Source organism: Mustela putorius, unplaced genomic scaffold (assembly GCF_011764305.1).
Source record: "Mustela putorius furo isolate JIRA1106 unplaced genomic scaffold, ASM1176430v1.1 tig00000831_pilon_pilon_pilon, whole genome shotgun sequence".
In the NCBI taxonomy this organism is placed as follows: domain Eukaryota; kingdom Metazoa; phylum Chordata; class Mammalia; order Carnivora; family Mustelidae; genus Mustela; species Mustela putorius.
In genome coordinates, this window is record NW_025421490.1 from 780,724 (window position 1) to 805,617 (window position 24,894).

General features: G+C 45.8%; 1 protein-coding gene across 3 annotated transcripts; it reads left to right on the plus strand.

Annotated features, from left to right (window-relative positions):
* The first annotated feature begins 4,632 nt into the window (after positions 1-4,632).
* Positions 4,633-24,450, plus strand: LOC101675637 (myosin regulatory light chain interacting protein). 3 transcript variants are annotated; one of them, XM_045085048.1, is made up of 7 exons: positions 4,634-4,922; positions 6,147-6,232; positions 17,268-17,453; positions 18,920-19,117; positions 19,789-19,953; positions 20,842-21,262; positions 22,878-24,450. In XM_045085048.1, exons 1-7 carry the CDS (start codon positions 4,836-4,838, stop codon positions 22,965-22,967), a joined length of 1,233 nt encoding a protein of 410 aa, XP_044940983.1. In that variant the 5' UTR covers positions 4,634-4,835; the 3' UTR covers positions 22,968-24,450. The 3 variants fall into 3 exon arrangements, with proteins under 3 accessions (XP_044940985.1, XP_044940983.1, XP_044940982.1); XM_045085047.1 differs by having other exon boundaries at positions 4,635-4,922; positions 6,042-6,232; XM_045085050.1 differs by lacking the exon at positions 19,789-19,953 and having other exon boundaries at positions 4,633-4,922; positions 6,042-6,232.
* The last annotated feature ends 444 nt before the right edge of the window (positions 24,451-24,894 follow it).

Genomic DNA, 24,894 nt, shown 5'->3' on the forward strand with positions numbered 1-24,894 from the left:
GAGATGGTGGTCTGAGCTGAAATTAACCAACTGAACCACTCAGGCACCCCTCCTATAGCACTTCGAACAGTCATCACTTCTTCTCTGGAAAGTTGGTACACCCTGCTACACCACTGATCTTGGGAATGGCCTCCCCCACCAAGTTCTGAGTCACAGCCACACACACAATATACATCGTTTACAGCAAGGCATGCTGGAACAAGGGACGGACAGAGGGGAGGTGTCCTTACGGATCTGCTGGTTAGAACACCACCAGTTGGGCTAGCTTTGTGAGTTTGAGCCTTGGGCCATTGGGCCTGTTCTGTGTTTCATGGCTCCCAGCTGCATCCCCAACATTCACAGATCTCCTTCAAGGTCAAAATGATGGTGAACCCTGTTGTGGGTGGATCAGCACCTGTGTAGCACCAGACTTGAGAAGTACAAGGGCACATGCCTAATTTTGGACCTTCCCCATCAAAGAAAGCAATCAAAATATTAAAAATATTTTTAATCAAAAATATCAAAAATAGTAAATGAAAAGTTTCTATTGTTACACAAAATGAACCAAGTCAGAAGTGATTTCCCAGCTCTGAGCATCTCTCAACTAAATGCTCCCTGCCCGAGACATAAGCATTACCGCAAAATGTGACCTTGCAGGGCATACTGGCAGTGAGAAGAAAAGCAGACAGAGGAGGGAGTAGTATCCCAGAAGACAAGACAGCTGAGAGACATTAGTAGTTGGAACTTATCCACAAAGGTTGTTCTTTCTGTTTACAGTTTTCCTAATGTTCTTAACATTAGCTGTAGATTGGGAACGCCCCACCCCAAGCGTCTCGTACTCTCTTGATGTGTCTCCAGAAGTTCACGGTCAGTATCTGGTGATGTCACAAGGTTTACAGAGCATTGTCCGCACTGTACAAAAGTAAAACATCACCACTCACGGGAAATGCCTGTGAAAGTTACAGGTACTTCCTGGCTTTCTCGTCTTTTCTGAGTAGTCTGCCGTGAGCATGAACTACTCTCACCATGAAATAAAATCACATAAACTGCCCATTAACGAAGATGAAGCCATTTTCCATGTTCCAGAGTTTGCGAGACAGGGCGTTGCCTCTTCTCCATCTCTTTTTCTGCTCCTCAAACCAGCAGTTTGGGAAACAAGACACTCTTCTTTGAAGGGAGGCCAAGATCAGATTAAACCACTCCTGCTTTTACAAGTCTAATATGTCCAGTGAGAGCTCTCAGCTCGCACTCAACACATTCTAACCCACTTGTGCCCCACGAAGCATTGCTTAGGAGAATAATCAGCTTGAATAATGTGTGGAAGCAAAAAGCACGGTGTTTGAGGCAACCACGGAATGTTCTTCCCTCCCTGCTCCCACGAAGGAACGTGGAAAGATAAGGCGAAGGGCCTTTCCTTTGACCCAGAGCAGGGTGTCTGCAGCGGGTAGGCAGGACTGAGGGAGAAATGAGCAGGGACAGGTATCCTGCCAGCCGGATCAGATCTTCAGCAGTGGGATCAGACCTTGCACTCAACCAGAAGAAAAATTTTGCAGCCAGTCAACCATCACATCACATCCTTCAGTTATTACCTAGTGCTCTGTGTTGAGCCCTAGTCAAGGAGACAGAAAACTAACTGTAAGTGCTTTGGGTGTGTTTGGACAGCAAGGACTCAACTGGCTTAACCGGCTCGACCCCTTAGTTACGGTTTCTGTTTAAAATTCTACCTTTGTGCAGCTGATCCTTCTGCTTTGCTGGTTAATTTTAATCCTTTAAGAGGGGATCGCTAATTGTCAGCAAAAGAAGGCAGAGGCAGATAAAATGTAACACCTCTCAGGCTTATTCCGAATTGCATCAGTCACAGCTCTGGTTTCGATTGATACAGTTGCGACACCCAGGCCTGGGTGTTCAGAGTCTCCGATTTTGCAGTTAGACCCAGCTGGGGCTCGAAACTGGCTCCAGACGTTTAGCAGCATCACCAGATGGTGGGATCCTCTGAGGAAGTAATTCTGTGGGCTTTCTATTCCCTAACCAGGTCTTTGAACATAATGTGTTTCTCACTCCCAGCAAACTCAGCCTTCCCATTCCCTAACTAACTGGTCTCTATGTCTACTCTAGGAAGAAATTAGGAGAGGAAGACAGGGACCAGAAAGAGGAGAAGAAGAGGGAGATTATGGTCTCCTGTTTTCCATATATGCTAGTAGAAGCCAATATTATTTTTCTTCTCAGTCATCAGGATTTCTCCCACCTTCTCAAGGGTCATGTTCATGTTTTTAGCCTTGTTTTAAGAAACCGTTCTCCTCAGGGCACCTGGGTGGCTCAATCATTAAACATCTGCTTCAGCTCAGGTGATGATCCCGGGGTCCTGGGATCTGGTCGAATGTCAGGCTCCCTGCTCAGTGGGGAGTCAGCTTCTTTCTCTCCCTCTGCCCCCCCCCCATCTTGTTCCCTCTTTCTCTCTCTCTCTCTCAAATAAATAAATAAAGATCTCTTAAAAAATCCATCTCCTGCTTAGGCTTAGCTGGTGATTCTTTTTTATTTATTTTTTATTGAAGTATAATTAGCATACAGTGTTATAGTAGTTTCAGGTGTATAATTCTATGCATTACTCACTGCTCATCACAATAAATGTGCTCTTAATCCCCTTTATCTGTTTCACCCATCCCTCCACCCACCTGCCCGGTGATTCTTAATTTCAAAAACAATTGCAATCTTTATCAACCATCCCCTAGGAGGAGCATAATCTGGGTTTGGATTAGACACATCCCTGCCAAGACCAAAAATATAACTTATTTTTAAAGTGGTTCCTCAACAAAACAAGTGTTTGGTTTTGGTCGTGGCTGGTTTCGCCATTTTTATGTTTGTTTTCAGCCACCCAATATTTCTCTTTCTATTCATTTCCATGCCTTGTCCCCATTGATTTTATGAGCTACCAAAAGTCATGCCCTCGATTCCCTTTTGCTTACGTTAGCCAACTTTTGGTTAGCTGGCTTTGGGTTAGCCAGCTTAGTTGTTCATAAACACAAATATTAACCCATACGCCCTGGGTCTCATCTTGGTTCTCATCTCTTCCTCCTGTCCTAAATTTGCTAGTGCTTAAGCATAGATTATGTAACAGTGATCCAAATTTTGTCTTCCCAGATAAATTTCGCAAGCAGTAAACCGGATTTAAGGGAAGGAGGAACAGAAGCTGATACGAGAGGAGAATATTTCAGCAGTAGGATATGACGAGGTATATTTGTAAGACACAAAGAAAGCTGTGAGTGTGTAAGTCCTCACTTACCCCCAGTGGGACACTGGGGGTAAGGACTTTGAGTACTTACAATTTTACCCATAGTTGGCTTTAGTGAAAAACTGCACCCAATGCCCTGCTTATTTGATCAGCAATAAAAGCCACTGGGACGGAGATTACTGAGATTCAGGTAAAGGGGTAAGACCAGAAGCCATTGGCAAACAGTAGGCGAGACGACATTATAGATCTTCTTGCAAATATGGGATCATTCAAATGCTGTCAGGAAGACATCTCTGCTGCTCTTCCCAGCAATACTGGGGGACGGTGGGAGGGGGGAGTGTGTGGAGAGCAGAGCAAATATTGTAGTTTTCATTTTACCATTGAAAACGCTGAACTTCGGAGGGAGGAAATAGGTTTTCCAAGGGTCCAAGGCTAAAACCCACATCTTCTCATTTCTCCTATAAAGAAACCAAAGAGGAAGGCTAACTAGTGTACTGGCAAAAAGGAACAAGTAGTAAATGAATGAGGAGTAGTAGGCTTTGAATTATTAGTAGCCATTACTGAGGTTCCCCCCTGTTAGGTTCTGAGATAAGTCCCTAACCTTCAAGATGGGGATAACATCTGGTTGCCCCAGAGAAGGGCCCGGGAGCACAGCAAGGGCTCAATTAACGTTTCATGAATGAATGACGCACGAGATAGGATGCACCACACCAGAGAGGGCCTTAGGGCCCTGCAAGGCGTTCCGGTTCCGCGCAAACAGTAAACAGAAGCCTCCGGAGAGGATCTATACAAAAGCTCTGGACCAAGCTCCGCGGCTCAGCGGTCAACGACACAAACTTTTACACTCAGATTTTGTTTTTCAGCTGACGAGGTCCAAAATGAGGAGCAACCGTCCCTCCTTCCAACCACCCGCTGTGGCAAACCCCCGGGGAAAAGAGTTTGCAGCGAGCTTGGGGGCAGCTCCCTGGGCTCTCCGCGTGCGCCTCTCCCGAAGAGCGTTCTCGGAGCGATCCCAGGCTTGCCGGAGACCCGCGGCGGCTGCGAGGCGCGGAGTCCCGCTCAGGTCCAGCCCGACCGAGCGCGCTCCCGCCTCGGAGCCCCGGGCTGCCGCCGGCTCGGAGCAGCGTCGCCCAGCGGGCAGAGGCGGCGGGCGCGTCCCGGAGCCGCCCTCCTCCCGCAGCCCGCGGCGTCCGCAGGCGGCCCCCTCGCGGGGCGGCGGGGAGAACTCGGCCCGCGCTGGCAGGTCGGGCCGCGGCCGAGCCGGCGCCGCTATTGGCTGGCCGGGCGGCGGCGGAGGGGCGGGGCCGCCGTGATTGGCGGGGGGCCCAGCCGGAGGGGGCGGGGCCACTATATCAGAGGAGTCCCTGTCGCGCCGCAGGCAGTCGGGCTGCTGGAGTGCGGCGCCGCCGCGGAGACCCGGGCGGCCGGCGGGCGGGCGGGCGGGCTGGCGAGGGGGTGGCGGGGAGGAGGGCGCGGGGGCCGCGGGGCGCGGGGCAGCGGACTGCGGCGCTGCAGCCTCCCGAGGGCCAGCCTCGCCGAGCCCGGGGCTGGGTGTGAGCCGCGGCGAGGCGGCAGCCCCGCGCGCACCGAAGAGGAGGCGGCTGTGGCAGCAGCGGCGGCCCCAGCCATGCTGTGCTATGTGACGAGGCCGGACGCGGTGCTGATGGAGGTGGAGGTGGAGGCGAAAGCCAACGGCGAGGACTGCCTCAACCAGGTGACGACGGGGGGGGGGGCAGGCGCGGGTGGGGGTCGGCTGGTCCCCCGAGGCTGAGGGGCCTCGCGGCGGCGCCAGGCTCCGGGGAGCGCGGCTTGCCGGGGGGCGGGCGGCGCTGCGGCGGCGGCCGGGGGGGAGCGCGTCCCAGGCGCTCGGCCCCGCGCCCCCTCCTCCGCGCGGCCGTGGGGCACGCGGTCCCTGCAGGCTGCGAGCGCGTGGGAGGGGGGGCTGCAGAGGACGCGCGCGGCGGGCCTGCCCCCCTGCCCCCCAAAACCCCGCACTTTCCCGGAAGAAGGCGGCCCAGCACACCTGCCGCAGGTGTGTGCATGATGCCTCCTGTCGGGTCCCCGCGGGGTCTGGCAGCGCCAGCTGAGCCCTGAGATGAGGTGGCTGCTGGCGGTCGCAGGTCCCTGGGGTTGCTTGGCAGACAAGCGGGGCCCTCGTCTCCTGCTGCTTCTCAAATGGACCGTTCACCTGCACCTCCCCGTTTGCGGGGATCGAGAGGACCGTGGGTTTTGGTCATGCACTCTGCTGCCTTTAAAGCACGCATTTCCTTAGGAGTCGAGAAGAATGGTTCGAAACAGTGCGTGTTGGTAGGACAGACAGCAAATTTGATCTCAAGTGGAAAGCTGTGCCCTCACACCGCCTAGACCTGAGATGTTTGCAAAACCTCTTGTAACAAGCTTAGCTGACACTTGTGGCGTGTTTCCTCAATGTGTTTGTTTTTTTGGAGTCCAGATGGTTAAAATTGTCCAGATAATCTGCCAGATCAGCTGTGCAGATTGTGCTGGTGGAGGAAATTCCAGTGATTGGAATAAGAGGGAAAATACCCTGTAGATTCCCTTCCTCAGCCTTTCTGGAAGGCTGCTTTTGAGGACATCTTTTTCTCTACTGCAGAGGACAGTGTCCTGGGTGATAAAGGAAGCACAAGCCTCTCTATTGGTTTAGCAACACCGGGATCTTAGAACTTTGTTCTTACAGCTTAAAACAGGCACTGTAATACCTTCGTTGAACTTTGTTGAAAAGCAGGCAGGAATCTTAGACCCAGATGGTGTCCTTGGGTTTGCTTGGACTCCATGAACCATCTCCTCATCCTTGTTGCCTTCATTTTTGTTCTAGGTGTGCAGGCGGTTGGGAATTATAGAAGTTGATTATTTTGGACTGCAATTTACGGGTAGCAAAGGTGAAAGTTTATGGCTAAATCTGAGAAATCGGATCTCCCAGCAGATGGATGGGCTAGCCCCTTACCGGCTTAAACTGAGAGTCAAGTTCTTCGTGGAGCCTCATCTCATCTTACAGGAGCAGACTAGGTAAAGTGACACCGAAATAAACCAATGTCAGATAGACCTTTGATTCCATTTAGAAAGGGCCGTTGTCCTTCCCCAGCGATGTTCACAGGCAAATGGTGTAATACAGAGTGAGCTGGTTCGTAACTGAGAAGTTTTCCACGGCCCAGCCCTTCTTTTGAGGTGAACAGGGAGCTGCCCAGTCGGCCTGTGGGGCATTTTCTAGGTCTTGAGGTTTTTCTTGTCTTGTAAACAACGAGGCAGCAGGGTTGAATACTTACAAACACTCGGGATCAGTGCCACAACGCAGAAAAAAAAAAAAAAGGTTAAAACCCCAACTGACTTCCTGATAGCGACATACAATGCCCGATAGTAACCTCTGCCTCAGCTGTGTTACTACAGGTCACTGTAGACCGTTCTAACAGAAAGCAGGAAACAGTTCCTCTTGGGTTACTTAAACTTAGTCAACTTCTGCCTAGTGTCAGATTACAATATGCAGCAAAGAGCTCTGTCTGACTCAGAGCAGAATTGTAGAAGTTTTTAAGTTTCTTGTGTACTTGGTAAGAGAACTTTGTAAGGCCGGTGTAATCGAACTCCAACCTATAGATAAATAACACATGATTAGGTTGTTGAATTCATCTCTTTACTTCTAGAAAACCACCAGCCATGGTAGACCACCGGAGCATGTTGTTTCCTTTTTCAAACAGAATATTCTTTCTCCCCTGGACTGACTATAATACTTCTCAAAGATGAGCCAAATTAAGTAACTGGCATTCAGTATTTATCGCTGAAATGTAAGAGATCTAAATCATATAGCAGCATGGTACAAAAAAAAGAACGAAAGAAAAAGAAAACGACTTTTAAAAATAACAAACTTTGGATCTGAGTTCTAATATTTTTTCATAATCCTTTGGTTTGGAAATTTGCCATGCACATGAAAAATGTGAGTGTAAAGATAAGTGAGCAAAATCCGTTAAGAGTTGTTAGCATGTCATTTTTTTTCGTCCTCTACTGAAGGACCGATAGAAACATTTTGAAATACTCTTCATTTGAATTTGAAATGTCTCCTTTTCCTTGTTACAGAACTTTATTAAAGGGTAAGGGAAATGTTCAATTTGTCTCTGGGCAAGCTAGTATATTGCATTCTTAGTGTTCCTGAAAGTGTCTTGCAAAATATTCACATAATTGAATGTTTAAGATTGTTTTAGCTGTTTATATTAATCAGAATAGGTGCTGTTTGTTTGCTGGTTTGTTTTTTAACTTAAGGCTGATTCATGAAAGTTTCACCCTGCACTTCAGTGTGATAACTTGGAGTCAAGTAAAAGAAAAGGATGCGCGCACACACACACACACACACACACTACAACATATTGGAATTTTCATTGCGTAGTTTTGCAATCCTTTGCAGATCTCTGGATGCAAATCTATTTTGATGTTACAGCTTTATTTTTTAAATCTGCAGAAGCTTTGAGGACCAACTACATCTCATTTGAACAATGGCTGCAGTCATAATAGCGTGACCCAATGGTGTTATGAATGATTATAGACTTTAAAGTTTGCCACTGGATGGTCTTTACCTGTGCTTTCTGCAATTGAGTTAATAACCATTATTAAGTCCATTTTATCCATGCAAGAAAGAGAGATATTCTGAGTTAGAAATTTCATATTTTGTTGACTCAGTTGACTTTAACGCTTCAGATTCATGCTTAATAGCACTCAGAGAATATATACCTAGTTACCTAGGTAATGTTTGACTCCAGTTCCCTTTGAAATCTTATCAAAAAGTTAGCGTGACCTAAGCATTTGATTTGCTTTTAAAATATTGGTGAATTTTACTGGTTTTTCATGGGGTTGTCCAAAATACAGAATTTGAAGAAAATGCCACCTAAAGCATAGAGCATTCTGCTTTAGTAACTAAAGTGATTGTAATTAACATTTGTACCTTTTTATTAGGATCACAAGTTGTGCTGGATCCAGTATAGTTACAATTAGCCTTGTTTTTATGTGCATGTAACTCTGGAGCAAAAATACTGATTTTCTCTCACGTCATGTCAGTCAGATAAAACTAGTTGGTAAACTTTTTGATGTGTAATAATTCGTTATAAAATATTTATATGAACTCCTGTGAAAATAAAGTAGATCTGTTTACATGGTCTGTAAACCCAGGTCTGCCAGTCCAGTTACGAGCTGTGATTTTCTACCATCTCAAAGTCAAGTCAGGAGGGGATATTTAGTATACTGAAAGTGTTTGGATAGTTTATTAAATGGTTCTGAACTATCCTGGCCAAATTGGTCTCAGTAGGCCATAAATGGCCTACTCACGGTAGAGCTGGTCAAAGTGGGGGCAAGTGAATGTATTAGTTTGCATCAGATTAAGGAGGCAGCCACAGGAAGGCCTGTTGGTAACAGGAGAGTAGTTGGGAGGGGAGGGGGGCAGAAGTGCTGCTTTCTAGGTACAGCTCTGCCCCCAACTACCAGAGTTCTTCTCAATTTGAAAGCCCAGGAAGAGTTTGTCTCTAAAAATCCTTTCTAGCAGTAATTTTTTTTCCTTTGCTTCTGCTTCCTCTCTATCTTATTTTCCTCAATGTTTTCCTAAATATATTTTTCAGAAGGTCTGCCCCCCCAAAAAAAAAATGAAGGAAGAGAAACCATATCAAGTGTCTGCTTAGATTGATACAGTTAATATGGTCTCTGATTTGGCCTAATTTTAGATTTGGTTCTTTACCCAGATTATTATGTTTGGCTTTGAAGGTGGTGGCAGGTTTGCGGGGGAAGGGGTGTCTGGAAAGTAACCAGAGAGTCTGGTTCAGACTCAGCTGGTCATTTCAGAGGCAGAAACAAGCAGGTATATTCGGCAGATGTTTGCCATGCTGTGCATTAAAAACTAAAAGTGAAACCAGTGTATTCTGGAGGTAGATCTGAAATAATAATGATCTTTGAAATTCTTGCCTTTTAAAGTCTCTCAGTTATTCACAGCAATTGAGACCAGATTTTGTCAACATTTTCAAAGCCAGAGATTTGAGAATTACATGCTTCATCTTCAGAGATGGTGATTATACCGCCCACTGCCAATAAAATCTTTGTTTCTCTTGACTTTGCTACATTTTAGCAGAGTTCTGTCATCTTTGCTAGGGGCCCTCCCACACGTTCTTAAGACTCATCAACACCTGAATTCTCTTTCCCAGAAATCAGCCTCAGTACAAGGGTTCCAGGAGTCCTGAACTACATGTTCAGAGAAATGCTGTAATCCTGAACGTTGAATTTTATCAAGATTTCAGCTGTGCGAGCCAGTGGTGTGCCGGGTTTGACTCCAGTCATTAAATCCCGCTGTCCTCCATTGCTCCTTGGGAAAGCCTTTGCTGGGTCTGCCCAGGAGACTGCACTGTCCCAAGGCATCATGTAGCTTTTCTTTATAGCATCTAATGAGCGTGTAACACTACCATTTACTTATGTGACAATTTGTTTATTGTCAGCTACTCTAATAATTTAAATTCCGTGAAACAGGGGGCTGATCAACATTGTATCTCCAGAGTCTACCAGGTGTCTGGTGCATAAACATTTGTTGAATCCATGAATTAAGAAATTAGAAATAAAAATGGGGTTAACAGATATTCATAATATAAATTTTCTTACAGCTAGTGAAACGTTTACCAGTTTGCTTCTATCAACTGAAAAGTTTGAGACAATCTAAAAGAAATCTCAACATTAAAAAATGTTTTGTATTGATTACTATCTGTTAAGAATTTTCTCCGTGCTCGGCATTCTTTTGCTTCCTTCCTTCACTCTTTCTACCCCACTCCTAGCCTTTTGTTTACTGTGGCTATTAGTTCTCATCTAAAATGAGCTACCACTTGCCTGGACCATTTATGAAATTCAGATAGTTTTCAAGCAAGAGGCTCTCTTAATCTAATTTTCAGCTAGTCTGTAGGTTCTAAGTACTTACTGAACCATGTGCCCCCTTTCTCCCAGCAAAAAATCACTTGGATGTCAAAATCCAGGGAAGATGGCCTCATTGAATCCACAAAGCAAGTGCCAGATGCAACCATGGGCAGAGTCTGCCTTCAGCTGAGGTCATGATCCTTGAGTCTCCAGATCAGGTCCCACATTGGGCTCCCCGCCTGGTGGAGAGTCTGCTTCTCCCTCTGACCCGCCCTGCTCTGGTGCTTTTTTTCTCTCTCTCAAATAAATAAATAAATAAAATATTTTTAAAAAGGTGCTCAAACCAAATCAGATGGATCCTAGCCAGGACCTGTAATCATGTACAAAATTTTTCAGTACGTTGTCACTGTTCGTAAAGCCTGCTTAGCGTAATTTAGCTTTGTGGGGTTCAGAGTGGGTATGTTCTGTAGATACTGTTGCAGCAATATTTATCTGCTGTAAAGGTGTCACTGTGTTTTTCATATCAACTCTATGCCAAAGAGTAGAATGACACATTCCTTTTCTTTTTCTTTTTTTGTATGACCAAGGACAAAACAGGCTCCAGGAAAGAAAAGCAGACTTTGCTACTGTTTTCAGAAAGTATTTAGATTTCTGAATTCTAATTTAACTATTGAGTCTTTCTTTTTGCGCAGAGTATAGGATGTTTATAGGACTATATATTTATTTTAGCCACAGATCTCCCGTCTAGACACGTTCAAGTATCTTTATGAATTTTTCATACTTGTATATTTGTGTGAAGTTTCCAAAGAACATTAAGAAATTGATTTTTTATGTAACCAAAATGAACTTTTAATTTTAAATCTGTCATTTGAACTAAAAGTGGACTATTTAGATGGCATATAGAGTCAGACTCAGGGTGCCCAGAGAGACACAGCTCTAGGCGAATGAGGTCCTCTTTCAGTCATGCCCCACTGTAGCCTGTTTCTAGAACTCTCCTGGATCTAATAGCACTCCCCACAATCCAAACCATTGGGAAAGATAATGTAGGGAACACATTTAAACTGCGGGATGACCTGGGTTTTTCTTTGCCTGGGTCAGGTATCTGTTGTGAGTTAGTAATCCTATTTTTTCCAAGTGCAGATCTCATGCTTCTGTTAATCACTTCTAAGATAGGAGGTTTCCCTTCCCTTTCTGCCCTACCAACAACCCTGTGTCTTTTAACTGCTTTGGAATCTGAGGAAGAACAAATTTGTTCTATGGTTCCCATTTTCGGCTTTGAGAAGGATTTCCTTAAGCTGAATAGAGACCTGACTTGGTCATTATTTGGTCCTGACAGCTTCTCAATCACAAGCCTTCCATGGAGTGTAGTAGATTTGATAGTTCATTTTAAGATAGGTAGCTGTGCATTCGAATTTTGAACCATGACCAAAAGGATTTCCATGAATGTTATTTACTGAGCCTCTTACTATAAATATTTTCAAACATGTAGATAAGTTGAAGATTTTTACAGTGAACAGCCAATATCCTGATCTAAATTCTACTATTATAGTTTAATCAGCTTAATACATTTGCTTTATCACAAGTTTGTTTTTTAATGTTTTTCAAACTAAGTTTTGGGTAAGTACACTTCCCCCTAAAGACTTCAGTATGCATATCGTTAAGTAGAACTCTGCATTTGTCTACAGTTCTTTTTTTCCCCTTTTGATAAGATATTTTGGTAAGATATTTACATACGACAAAATGATAGGTCTCTTTTGATTAATAATGTTAAATACTTCATTCATGTGCTTATTGGCCTTTCCTACATATTCTTTTGTGAAGTATCTATACTCATCATTTACCCATTTTTACTGAGTTTTTGGTCCATGCAGATTCTGCTATGTACCAGTTCTTTGTCAGAGACGTGTTTTGTAAATGTATTTTCTCCTGTGGCTTGCCCATTTTCTTTTCTTTTCTTTTTTTTAAGTTTTTTTATTTATTGGGGAGCCTGGGTGGCTCAGTCATTAAGCGTCTGTCTTCAACTCAGGTCATGATCCCGGGGTCCTGGGATCAAGGCCCACATCGGGCTCCCTGCTCAGCAGGAAGTCTGCTTCTCCCTCTCCCACTTTCCCTACTTGTGTTCTCGCTGTGTCTCTCTCTGTCAAATAAATAAAAAAATAAAAATAAAAAGATTTTCTTATTTACTGAGAAAGAGCACAAGCAGGGGGAGGGCCAGAGACAGAGGGAGAAACAGGCTCCTTGCTGAGCAGGGAGCCCCATGTGGGACTGATCCCAGGACCTGAGATCATGACCTGAGCTGCAGGCGGACACTTAACCAACTGAGCCACCCAGACGCCCCTTGCCTGTTTTTTTAATCCCTTTTGATGAGTAGAAATTTTTAATTTTGGTAAAGTCTGACTTACCCATGTTTCTCTTTTATGATTCTTACTGTGTCCTGAGACATCTTTGCCTACTGCCCAAGGGATGGAGATACCCTCACATGTGTCTAAGAGTTGTTACAGTTTTAGCTTTTACACTGAAGCCTAGGATCTGTCATGAACTGATTTTTATTTCAGCGGAATTTAAGACCTGAAACAAAAAATGTATAGTAATTCTTTTTTTTTTTTTTAATTTGATGGTTTTTAAATATAGCTCAGCAGTTGGAGCTTGGTTTAAAATAAATGCATGTGGTGAACTGGCTCACTGGCCTGAGGCAGGCACGTGGGGGAGCTCAGAGGGGCTCTGACTGGGTGAGAGACACACGGGCATCACTGGCCAGGGTCAGTCAGGTCTGGGGGAAAGACACTGTTCAGTTGTTGGCATTGGAGAGTTTTTAAAAATCACTTCTTAGCCATTTTAAAGATGCTTTAGGCTTGTTACTCCAATGTAGAGTCTAACAGCAAATGTGAATATAGTTGATTTACATTTGTGTCACAGAAAGTTCTTCACAATGATGTCACCGGGAAGATACCAGATGGCAGTGATTGAGTATAACCCCCCTGTGATGGGCAGGTCAGCGATCCCTGTCGATTTGCCAAAAAGTTCTGCTTTGATTATTAGGTGATTTCTTTACAAGACAAGCCGGTGTTCAGAGGACAGTTCTCTGTTCACAGTTCTTAAATGAACTCACTTTATTCCTTAAAGCTATGGAAAGACATTAATTTTTAAAGTAGAAGAAATTCGAAGGACTTTGAAACAAAAATGTCTTAAGGATATGTGACTTTTTTTAATTAGAATATGACATCTCCTTAATATTTATTCCATTTTTTAAAATCTTCCATAATGACACAGCAGGGGTGAATTCATTTGTACCCTTGATGCAAAGACCCAAGTGAGCTGGAATGTTTCGCTTTGAGCCTCCAGACTGATCCGCATATTGATGGAATTCATTTGCTTAATAACTGAGTAAAACTTGAGGAATCACGCAGCCAGAAGAATGTTTAGAAAATTCAGTTTGAGCATTTGTCTCAGGACATATTCACAGATATTTGCTTAAGACAAAGAATTTTTTTTCCCCAAAGACTTTCTTTATGTTTGTGATTCTAGCACGTAGCCTAAAGCCAATGAGAGATGTCAACCACTTTTGATCTTTAGTTAAAAAAAATTTTCAATGAGGCGCCTGGGTGGCTCGGTCAGTTAAGCAACAGCCTTCGGCTCAGGTCATGGTCCCAGGGTCCTGGGGTCAAGCCTTGCACTGGGCTCCTGGCTCTGCGGGAAGCCTGCTTCTCTCTCTGCCCCTCCCCCTGCTGGTGTGCTCTCTCTTTTTCTCTCTACTCTCTCTCAAGTAAACAAAATCCTAAACAATTTCATTGCAGGTATGACTTCTTTGCTCACCTCTGCTTATTTTGATATGATCGGTAACCTTTCGCCCATTTTACAAAAAGGGATGGCGGGGGCTAGTCCATGAAGTAGATAGTTACAGAGCAAATGGTTCAAGAGAAAATAGGAAAAAAAAGTGTTTGATTCAAAATCACCCTGCGAACACTTGAGCCATCACTGGATTCCTTGTTGGAATGTGTCTCCGAGCTGTGTGCCACCGTCCCTGTTGGGAAGAGGGCATGAAATAGTCTGCTGGTGGCTCACCGCAGCTGGTGACCCTTGTGGTCATTGCTTCTTGTCTTGTTCTCCTCAAGAGCATCAACGCGTCCCCCAAAAACCATTTTGAGGAGTTACCGCAGTAGGGCATCATTCCTTCATGCTAAAGGCCCACCTGTTCCGCGTAAAAAGGATCTATCAGATCGGTTCACCCTGTGACCCCAGGGTACGGCTTGGCACAGAGACAATAAATGACAAATATTTGTTGACTTCAAATGAAAAGATTCCCTGATAGCCATGAAACTGCAGAATACAGGTCATGGTCCTGGAAGGGCCCTATCAGCAAGTTCACCTAGCGGGGAAGGGGAGGACTGTTCTACTCACAGGGTATGCACTGCCGTCCAGCCTAGAGGGGGTACATAGAAAAGGCCAGTTGTCCTTCTGCTGCTCCCCTTTTGAAATGCTGACCCACAGGCTGAGAAAAGAGCCGCATGTGGTCTCGGACCCCTGTCCACCTGTTCCTATTCTGTTCCTGCTCCTTTGCCTTTGACTCCGGCAGCCGCCTCTCTAGGAGCGGGCGTGGATAGTTCAGAAAGAGAACTTGGATCGATTTTGAGCCTCTTGGAGGTGCAACGTCACTCATGCAACAGAGAACTAGTCTCTAGGTTAATATAAAGAAGTTAAAAGATACCTGAGCAGTATTTACATGGAGAAGACTTGGTTTGTGGTGATGCCCTTATACTCGTTCAGCCTGTAATTTCTTCTTTACCATCCCCATGTGTTCAGAGTTTTGCGTCCAGCTGTTGGCCCTCCCGTGAGAACAGAGACAGGGTTACGTCCACCAAGATGAAATTTACTGAACAGCCTGTGAGAAAGCCTTAGACAGCTGAAGCGGTGTTTGTACCACCACGATCTCACGGGAGTGCGAGCCCCCACTGCTCGGATAGCTATTTGAAAACAAGCTGTTTCTGTGGTTATTTCTTTGCCCCAGTAGGGACCACCTTTTCAGTTGAGTGGTGTCAAAAATACTTTAACAGATGTTTGGGTTAATAAAAACCGTGCTTATCTTCTTTCCGTGCTCTTAGGCATTCTTACCGTGATTTCGTCATTGGGGCTTTGAGTCCAGAAAAACCTGCCGTATTTGTCAGAGTCTGATAACTTTAAACATTTCTTTATCTTTCTAGAACACACAAAACGTTGAACTTAAACATCTCTTAAAGGAAGATTAGTGGTTCTTGTCTGCCTGATGGTATGAGACTGTCCAGAGGGCCCCTCCCCCTTGTACTTCTAGTCCGGCTTCTCTTATATTGCTCATGTGTCCCTTCTACCTAGGATGTCAGACATAGGACTAGTATATAAATAAAAGCATTGTTGATGGGGCACCTGGGTGCCTCAGTGGGTTAAAGCCTCTGCTTTCAGCTCAGGTCATGATCCCGGGGTCCTGGGATCGAGTCCCGCATCGGGTTCTCTGCTCAGCAGGGAGCCTGCTTCTTCCTCTCTCTCTGCCTGCCTCTCTGCCTCCTTGTGATCTCTGTCAAATAAATAAGTAAATAAAAACTTAAAAAAAAAAAAAGAAAAAGAAAAAAGCACTGTTGAGGACTGGAATCAGGGTATCCAGCACAAGCGGGAAGCTGGGCGTATGAGCTGTATTCAGAGCAGTGTCAGAGATTTATTGTTGGTCGTAACTCATTTGTTAGTGGGAGGAATATTGTGGTATTTAAGCAAGTTTGAAAAGCTATAACAAGTCATTAAAGGAAGGTTATACCCGTACGTTTGCCAGAGTCAAATTTTATAACCTAGGCTGGTCTGTCTGTGGTGGTTTTAGATACTCTGTCGGAATCTTGGGCAGTCTGGATTAACGGGCAATGTAGGTGGCATTTCCTGGGAGTTTCTGAGTCTGACACACCTTATAGGAAACGTAGCATGTAATAGTGTATGCAGTTAGGACAGGCACAAATGGAATGGAACTTGGGGTCGGCAGACGATGTGGGGTTTTACATCCATTCACAAGGCTCTCTGGTGCTCGAGACACTTGAGAAGTCAGCTAATGTGCAGCTAACTGTAAAAGTTAACTTCAAATACTGTGATAGAGAAATAAACAGTTTGCACATGATGTGGATGAAAAAGTATCTCAGTGAGGGGACAGGAAAAATGCCCCCCAGGACGTAGGGAGCAGCCAAGACCAGAGACACGAGGACATGAACATGGGAGGTCTTCCCAGGAAGAGAAATCGTCCCTTTCCTCGGGGCATACTTGGTGGAGGGAATGATGGGACATGTGGCTGAACCTTGGGGGCCAGACCCACGGAAGCTGGATTCATGCCAATAGCATGCTTCCTTGGCAAACAGTTGGGATCCCTTGAAGAGTTTTTGAGCAGACAAATGGCAAACGTATCCCAGAAGCAAGTAGCTTGGAAGGTGGATTAGCAGAGTCTAGAGAGATCGGCTTGGGGGAGAGTGTAAATTCTCAGTCGAGAGACACAAGTAGGACATAGGAGGTAATAATACGGAGACTACAACTGACTTTAAAAAGTTTGCAGAGATAGAAAGTAGGTAGAAATAAAACAAAATGTTGAAAGTGGGTCTATGGGTAAAATAACAAATAAGCCTCAGGTTTCTACTGGGAGAAAAAGAGCATTTGGGAAGAAAGGTGATGAGTCTGGTTTTGAACAAAGTGAAATTAGGATCCTGAATATCCAGTGGAGGTGTCTATATTTGACATTTGAATATCATGCTTAGAGAAGTTGGGGCAAACTAGAGATTTGAGGGTCATTTGAATAAAGGTGAGGAGCTAAGATATCAAGTCCACATCGAGATCAAGTTTTTCTCAAAATGATTTCTTTAAAATTTTTTTAATTGAATGCAGAAACTTGTGTGAAGTTATTTTATATTTGATAACTTGAATGTTGCTGGATTTGTCTTAATTTGATTTGTTTTTGTCTCGGTTACACATTTTATTCCAGAGAAACTTAAGTTCTTACACTTATGTTGCCTTAATACTCATGATTTAAAAAACAAAAACAGCTCTTTACTGGCAAGCATTTTCAGGGTAGCTTTTTAAATTACTGTGTTTCCCTTACCTAAAACGGTTTATGGAATTGCTAAGCAGGTTAAGCTTGATATCAAGCTCGTCCCCGGGATGACCTCCTTCTCTCATGGCTCCGCAGGCATATCTTCTTCTTGCACATCAAGGAGACCCTCCTGGCCGGCCACCTCCAGTGCTCCCCGGAGCAGGCAGTGGAGCTCAGCGCCCTCTTGGCCCAGACCAAGTTTGGAGACTACAATCAGAACACGGCCAAGTACAGCTACGAGGAACTGTGTGCCAAGGAGCTCTCCAGCACCACCTTGAACAGGTGAGGCTGCCTTGGGGTAACCGTGTTCATACAGCTAGTGAATTTATCCGTATTTCCTGAAGAAAATGGATCTACGGTCTCTGTACGGATAATTGGTGAGGCTAAGACTAGGCCATTGCCCAATTTAGCCAGTTATTTTCCAAAGATTCTTAGTCTTTTCTTTGAGAAATTTACAGATACCAGACATAATCCACCTAAATCAATGCCCTTATATAAAATGCTATGGAAGATGAATTTTTAAAATCTCTTGACCTCTGAAGGATACAGATTCCTTCAAAAGTCTATCACGTATGTTGGTATTTTCTTCGTCCCAGCAAGGATTAAACCAAGAGACCTAAGGTGTCTTAGTTACATATTCCTGGGGAGTAAGTTACCCCAGACTTAGGGACTTAGAGCAACAAAAAGTATCTCTCCCTGCTGTGGGTCAGAAACCCAGCTGTGGCCCCACTGGGTTCTCCACGATCTTACATGAGGCAAACCGTTGGTGGAGTTCATTGTCATCCAAAGGCTCAACCGAAAGAGGGGTCTCCTTCCAGGTTGACTCACGTGGTGTGTTGGCAGGGCCTTCCTCCCTTACCACACAGGCCTCTCCGGGGGGCTGTTTCATAACATGGTAGCTGGCTTCCCCCAGGACAAGCCATCAGTCAGAGCAAGAGGGAACACCCAAGGCCAAAGCCAAGTCCTTTTAGAACTTAATCTCAGAAGCGAGTGACATCCCATCACTTCTGCTATGTTCTGTGCATTAGAAGTGAGTTGTGAATCCAGCCAGCCGTTAACACAGCTGGTACACAACACTTGGGTGAAGGGAAGTGTACAAGGGTGTGACTCTCAGGAGGTGGGGATCTTGAAGGACTGTGTTAGAGGCTGTCTGCCACCACAGATAGAATAAATCCTGCAGTCTTCAGTTGCAGATGATCTCATCAATCCCTTACAATGAAACTTACAAAGTAAGTGTAGACACCTGTGTGAGTTCCTATATGCAAAATTTCTTAACGTATATTTCTAGAGATTTTCCATAATTCTTCCAGTTCATCCCGTCTGGCATACCCACTTGTTTTTTTTGTTTTTTGTTTTTTTTAAGATTTTATTTATTTGAGAGAGAGATCACAAGTAGAGAGAGAGAGAGAGAGGAGGAAGCAGGCTCATCGCCTAGCAGAGAGCCCGATGCAGGACTCTATCCCAGGACCCTGAGATCATGACCTGAGCTGAAGGCAGAGGCTTAACCCACTGAGCCACCCAGGCAGCCCCCCATTTGCTTTTTCTACTGAATATTGAACACTTGGGATCTAGAGTGGTGCCTCAGAAGTATTTTACAGTCAATTTGCTAAATAAATGAAATGTCGATGCTACATTGCTTTGAGTTTTTGACATCCACATGATTCACTAGTGAAAATGATACTGATTTCTCTCTAAAGTCCACATCAGTTCATCTCTCCATATCTCTCTGCCCTTTTGGTGTCCTACAGCATTGTTGCGAAGCATAAAGAGTTGGAGGGGACCAGCCAGGCTTCGGCCGAATACCAGGTGTTGCAGATCGTGTCAGCAATGGAAAACTATGGCATCGAGTGGCATTCCGTGAGGGACAGCGAGGGCCAGAAGCTCCTCATTGGAGTTGGACCTGAAGGAATCTCAATTTGCAAAGACGACTTCTGCCCAATTAATAGGTAACCTATGTCTTACATTTTTATTGAGCCCAAAGCATGCATATCCCTTTATAGCTCTGCATAGGAAAATAGATCAAACCAGAAAGGGATTTGCTAGACTCTTAGCTTTTAGGAATCAGATGTTTCATTTTGGGCATGGATATTAATTTTACTCAGGCGTTGATGACCATTCAATTATTTTTTTATTTCATTTATTTTTTTAAAGATTTTGTTTGAGAGGGAGAAAGAGAGCAGGCATGAGCTGGGGGAGGGGCAGAGGCAGAGGGAGAAGCAGATGCCCCTCTGAGCCAGAAGCCTGACCTGGGTCTCCATCCCAGGACCCTGGGATCACGACCTGAGCCGAAGGCAGACGCCTGAACTGAGCCCCCCAGGTGCCCCTACATTATTTTTAAACTATGAACTCAAGTGTACTGATGTGGCAGAGTTAATATTTTTCAGAAAGGTTCACTGCTGTTAAAGTCTCCTTCCCACCTACACACACACACACACACACACACAGCTCACTGCAGCACTTCTCTCCACACCGTTCTCCCACGCCTTTCTGCGCAGGGAGTGCAGTGGCTACTTATAGCCCCAGACCAAGCATCTGCTTGCCCCGCTGGGTCCCGAGCACATCCCGTGACAGATCTCCCCTCCAGGGCCGGCTCACTTTTCTCTTCCCGGGTTTTCAGGATCGCTTACCCTGTGGTGCAGATGGCCACCCAGTCGGGAAAGAACGTGTACTTGACCGTCACCAAGGAGTCTGGGAACAGCGTGGTGCTGTTGTTCAAGATGATCAGCACCAGGGCGGCCAGCGGGCTCTACCGAGCAATAACGGAGACCCACGCTTTCTACAGGCAGGTAGCGCCCTGTACCCCACAACCTTAGCGTCGGTCCGCAGCTCCGAGTTTTCAGTGACAACAAGGGCCCTGTGGTTTCTGGTACCATTGTGTCCGTGGATCTTGTGCAGGACTTAGGAAATCCGCCGCTTTCCAACACTGGTCCTGCTCTGCTGTAGCACGGGGGTCCTTATCAACATGGTCCCACTCTCCCCACAGCACGTGCATGGGAACGAGCTGTGCACACACATCCCTGCTTCTCTGACCTTATTCCTTCACGACGCCTCCTCGTTGGGCCTGACCCACAGCTGCTTTGCTCTTCCCCAGCAGGGTGACCTAAGTCGTCTCTGTGGGAGAGCGGCTACCCACCGATTACTGGGCACCCAGGAAGGATTTTCTAGCCACACTAGCGAAACCCTCATTTCAGAAGGTGCTTTAAAGCAGACTTGTGATTTGACCCAAATATGTGAGAAATTAAGGCTGAGAAATTTAATTGCATTCTTAACCTTTTTTCTGTTAAGATAGACATAAAAATTTTGGAGCAGAATGGAAAATTGGTGGGAATTTTTAGCATAAAGCCAGGAAAGAAGAACATGTCCTTTTTTTCTTGCCACGAGCTGTTTTTGACTGGAGCTCCTGTCCCCGGAGGTAGAGGCGCACGCTCACTGTCCTCTCCATTGACGGCTGCTTTATCCCAGGTCCTCTGGGGACGCTGGAGAAACAGAGGTAGAATCATGGAAATGTTTAACACACATAACCCTGGAAGAATTTACTTCTGGGCACGCAGTAAAGAATACCAATGTCTGCTGACACGAACATTCTTAGGCATGGTAGCATCGGAAGGTCTGAATCATGGGAATACTGGGGCTTATGGTACTGAAGCGGACGTTCCGTCTGTCCCTGCAGGTGTGACACGGTGACCAGTGCCGTCATGATGCAGTACAGCCGAGACCTGAAGGGCCACTTGGCCTCTCTGTTTCTGAATGAAAATATTAACCTTGGCAAGAAGTACGTCTTCGATATTAAAAGAACGTCAAAGGAGGTGTATGACCATGCCAGGAGGGCTCTGTACAATGCCGGCGTTGTGGACCTCGTGTCGAGAAGCGAGCACAGCCCTCCCAGCTCCCCGCTTAAGTCCTCGGAGAGCAGCCTGAACTGCACCAGCTGTGAGGGCCTCAGCTGCCAGCAGACCAGGGCGCTGCAGGAGAAGCTGCGCAAGCTGAAGGAGGCCATGCTGTGCATGGTGTGCTGTGAGGAGGAGATCAACTCGGCCTTCTGCCCCTGTGGCCACACCGTGTGCTGTGAAGGCTGCGCCGCCCAGCTGCAGGTGAGGGGTGCTCGGCGGCCGCCCCTCCCCCTGCTCACCGTCAGTGAGCACCTGCCGGCTGCCCGGTTGGAGCCGGGATGCCCAGCCCCACCTGCACCCCCAGGGTGGGGGCTTCCTGTGTGGGGACTTCAAAGGTACTGCTCTTGAGAAACACCCTGGATCAGCGCACTGTTTCCAACAGTGTCCTTGCTCTACATCGTAGACCCTTTCTAAGTTCTGGAAACGAGGCTCAGACTCCCACGGTAACATCTCATGAGCGGGTGAGCGGGAGGCTAGGACCATTGCTCCCCACTTCCTGACACTGAGGGGCAGTGTCTTTATGATTTACTTAAAATATTGGAAAAAGAAATCTGAGAAGCGGTAGTTAGAGCATCTGAGAAGCGGTAGTTAGAGCTCACTTTCCGTTCTGTGGAGGGATTGTCGGCTGTGGTTATCTGTGATTAATTTCCTCTTATTGCTGCATATGCCTCGAGGGGGCATCCTGGATTGGCTCTTAGGTAGCAAGTCAAACTAATTTTAATATTAATACAATCAACAAAAGCAACTCACGTATGTTTTTCTTTTTCACACCTTACATTTTCCGCTAACAATAGTCTTTTCAACATGTCATTTCTAAGAACTGGTTGCTAAATGTCACTGTGGTTTTATTTTAAAATTAGCCCCAAACACTATCTAGTCCTTCAAAAGCTGCTCATTTCAGAACTATTTTTATGGTTATATACTGAGCTGGCAGGACGCCTTTGTCCTTCCTGAGAGTAGATAATGAGTTACTAACAAGGAGTTTCTTTTTCAGGGACAGTAGGTCAAGGACTTGCCTTTCCCCACCCCCACATGGTTGGACCCCTCACATGGTTGGACCCCCATGCCTAACGCTCCCCTGTGGCTGAGGGAGGGCCATGCTTGCTGAGAAGCCAGCTGGGGATACGAAGCTGTGACATGGGATTCAGAGCAGAGCCAAGTTCATGGGCCACATGGCATCAGTCTAGCCGCCCTGGCCCGGGTCAGCCCCCTGAGCCAGGGACACCCAGACTCTGGAAGGGTCTCAGCTCCCCTGCATCCCACTGCCAGAGGGTCGCAACTCTGCCCTTGCAGGGAGCACAGCCTCACCACACAGCAAGAATTCGTGCTAATCACTTTACTCGTCGTGCCTGGGTTAGAATGAGATGAAAAACCTAATAATTTACCTGCGGTTTGTACTTTTTCATAATATTTTGAATCCTTAGTAAGGTATAGACTTTCAAACCTGTTGGAAAGCAAAGATATCCGGGCTCCTGGGTTGGCTCAGTTGGTGTGGCATCTGCCTTCAGCTCGGGTCACAGTCCAGGGTCCTGGGATCGAACCCCGCATCGGGCTCTCTGCCTAGTAGGGAGCCTGCTTCTCCCTCTGCCCTTCCCCCTGCTCATGCATGCTTTCTCTCTCTCTCTCTCTGTATCAAATAAATAAATAAAATCTTTAAAAAGGAGAGAGAAACGACAAAGATCTCTACCCCTTGAGATCTAGAAATAGTCGCGGCCATAAGGTACATAGCAGATGGACTAGAGTAGGTGCCGCTCGTGAGCCCTGAACACACATCCTCGGAGGCGTCCTAACGAGTGACGTCCCTTCTCTCTTGCAGTCGTGTCCGGTCTGCAGGTCGCGGGTGGAGCACGTGCAGCACGTCTATCTGCCGACCCACACCAGTCTGCTCAACCTGACCGTAATCTGACGGGTTGTGCCCTTCACGGGACATGCCACGTTTCCACGGACCGCACTGCTACTTAACTACACAAATGATAGATCGTGGAGAAAACAAAAAGCTCGCCGCGCCCATCTGCCATGCAACATTTAAAAAAGGAAGAAAAGGACAAATCGAGTTTTCCTCCCCGCCAAAACATACCACGTGTAGAGTCCGCGCCGGTGGTGGTGGGGCCGGGAAGAGTTCTGGACACGGACACGTTCCCTGGACTCAATCTTCTCATCATCCAGTTAGAGGAATAAGTAGGATCTGTGATGTCAGTTAAGTGGCAGCAGAGCCAAAAAGTGGGTACCTTTTAGGAAAGATGTTGTGAAGTCCCCTGATGTATCCCGAGGTAAGTTTCCTACGTGGCAGCAAATTTTGTAAGAATTCGTTTTAAGAATTTGCTTGGTTCTTTTTGTACGGTCGTGGAGCTCTGAACATTTTAATAGGAAACTTTTCTTAAAGAAACTGTCATTTTAATGTCATTTCTGTGTTTGTAACTTGCTCAAGAACGACTGGAAGGCAAACGGATGTCAAAGAGTCCATTCTGTGACTTTCAAAACGTTGACAGCCAGGTTGTCAGGCATAAACCGGTCTGGCTAGTGGCAGGCAGAGAACTCAGTATGCACGGCTTCCTCTCCCCCCTCCCTGCACTCTTTCCCCCAAGTCTTTCGATTATAAAATGCTACCAGTCTGGTTATAAGATTTCTGTGGAGCAGTCCGCACTCCTTGGGCTCTTGAGTTGGTGGGATATTTTTTTGAAATTGAAAAGGGGACACCTGTTCCTCGGGAAGCAGAGCATTGCCTGCAGAGATGAAGCCTCACCATGGAGAACCCGGGGGGGGGGAGTCCCACTTCTCCCAAAACCTCTACTCCAGCTTCATCCCCTGGGGTTGCTTTTGCCCGAGCCATCAAGCCTTTTATAGCCTTATCGTAGGTATCTTAGATTATCGTATGCTTTTTTTTTTTTTTTTTTTTTTTTTTTTTGGGTAGTAAGTGCTTAAGTATTAACTTCCGGTGGTCCTCTCCCTAGGTCTTTGAGGGGTTTTGAATTTCTTTGTTTCTACATTCTTAGTCACAGTTTCCACTCCCACTGGGGCATTTTGGATGCTGGTCAGCTTGTGGGTTTTCTAGGACGTCGGGACACCTAGATGACCTTATTGGGTGCAATACTAGCTCAGTGAAAGCTAGAAACCTACACTGTCACTTTACTGAGATTTCCGAGTATACTTTTCATATTGCCTTAATGTAGCAGTAATGTGTTTATGCATTTGTTTCTTTGCACAGACATTTTGTCAAATATTAAAACTCTACTTTTTTATGGCACATATTAGCATATAAGCCTTTATTCCAAGAGGTATTTATTTTTTCACTTGTAAAAAAAAAAATAATGTTTCCACATAAAGAACTCTGTTATATCCTAAAGGACTTCTGTCTTTTGTATTCAGGATAATAAAGACTTTAAAGCAGATGTCACGTTTCTTGTCGTTTAAACCAGGTTTATTTACTAAAAAAAGGAAGAACATTGATAATATCCCGCTTGGTACCTACTTTGGTCCCATACAGAAAATTTGAAAATGTTGAGGCCATCAGCCCTAATCGAGAACATTCCCATGATTCACTCTGTTTTCTGGTCTGGGATGGAAATGTAGGTGAAAGTGGAAGAAGATACATAAACAGGTGAAACTTAAACACTGGGGACAGGACTAGAAAGTTATTGGAGAGGGAAAGGAATCGTGGAGTTGGAAGCTAACCATTTAAACTCAGGGGATGCTGCTAAGTTAGTTGCCTGGTCGGGACAGGGGAGCACCTGTCCAGGTCCAAACAGTCACTGTCTCGGCGGCACACTCGAGGCCGCATTCTGTGCAACGCCGAGCTGCTAGGATCCGCTCCAGGCGTGTCTGCTGGTGCGGCT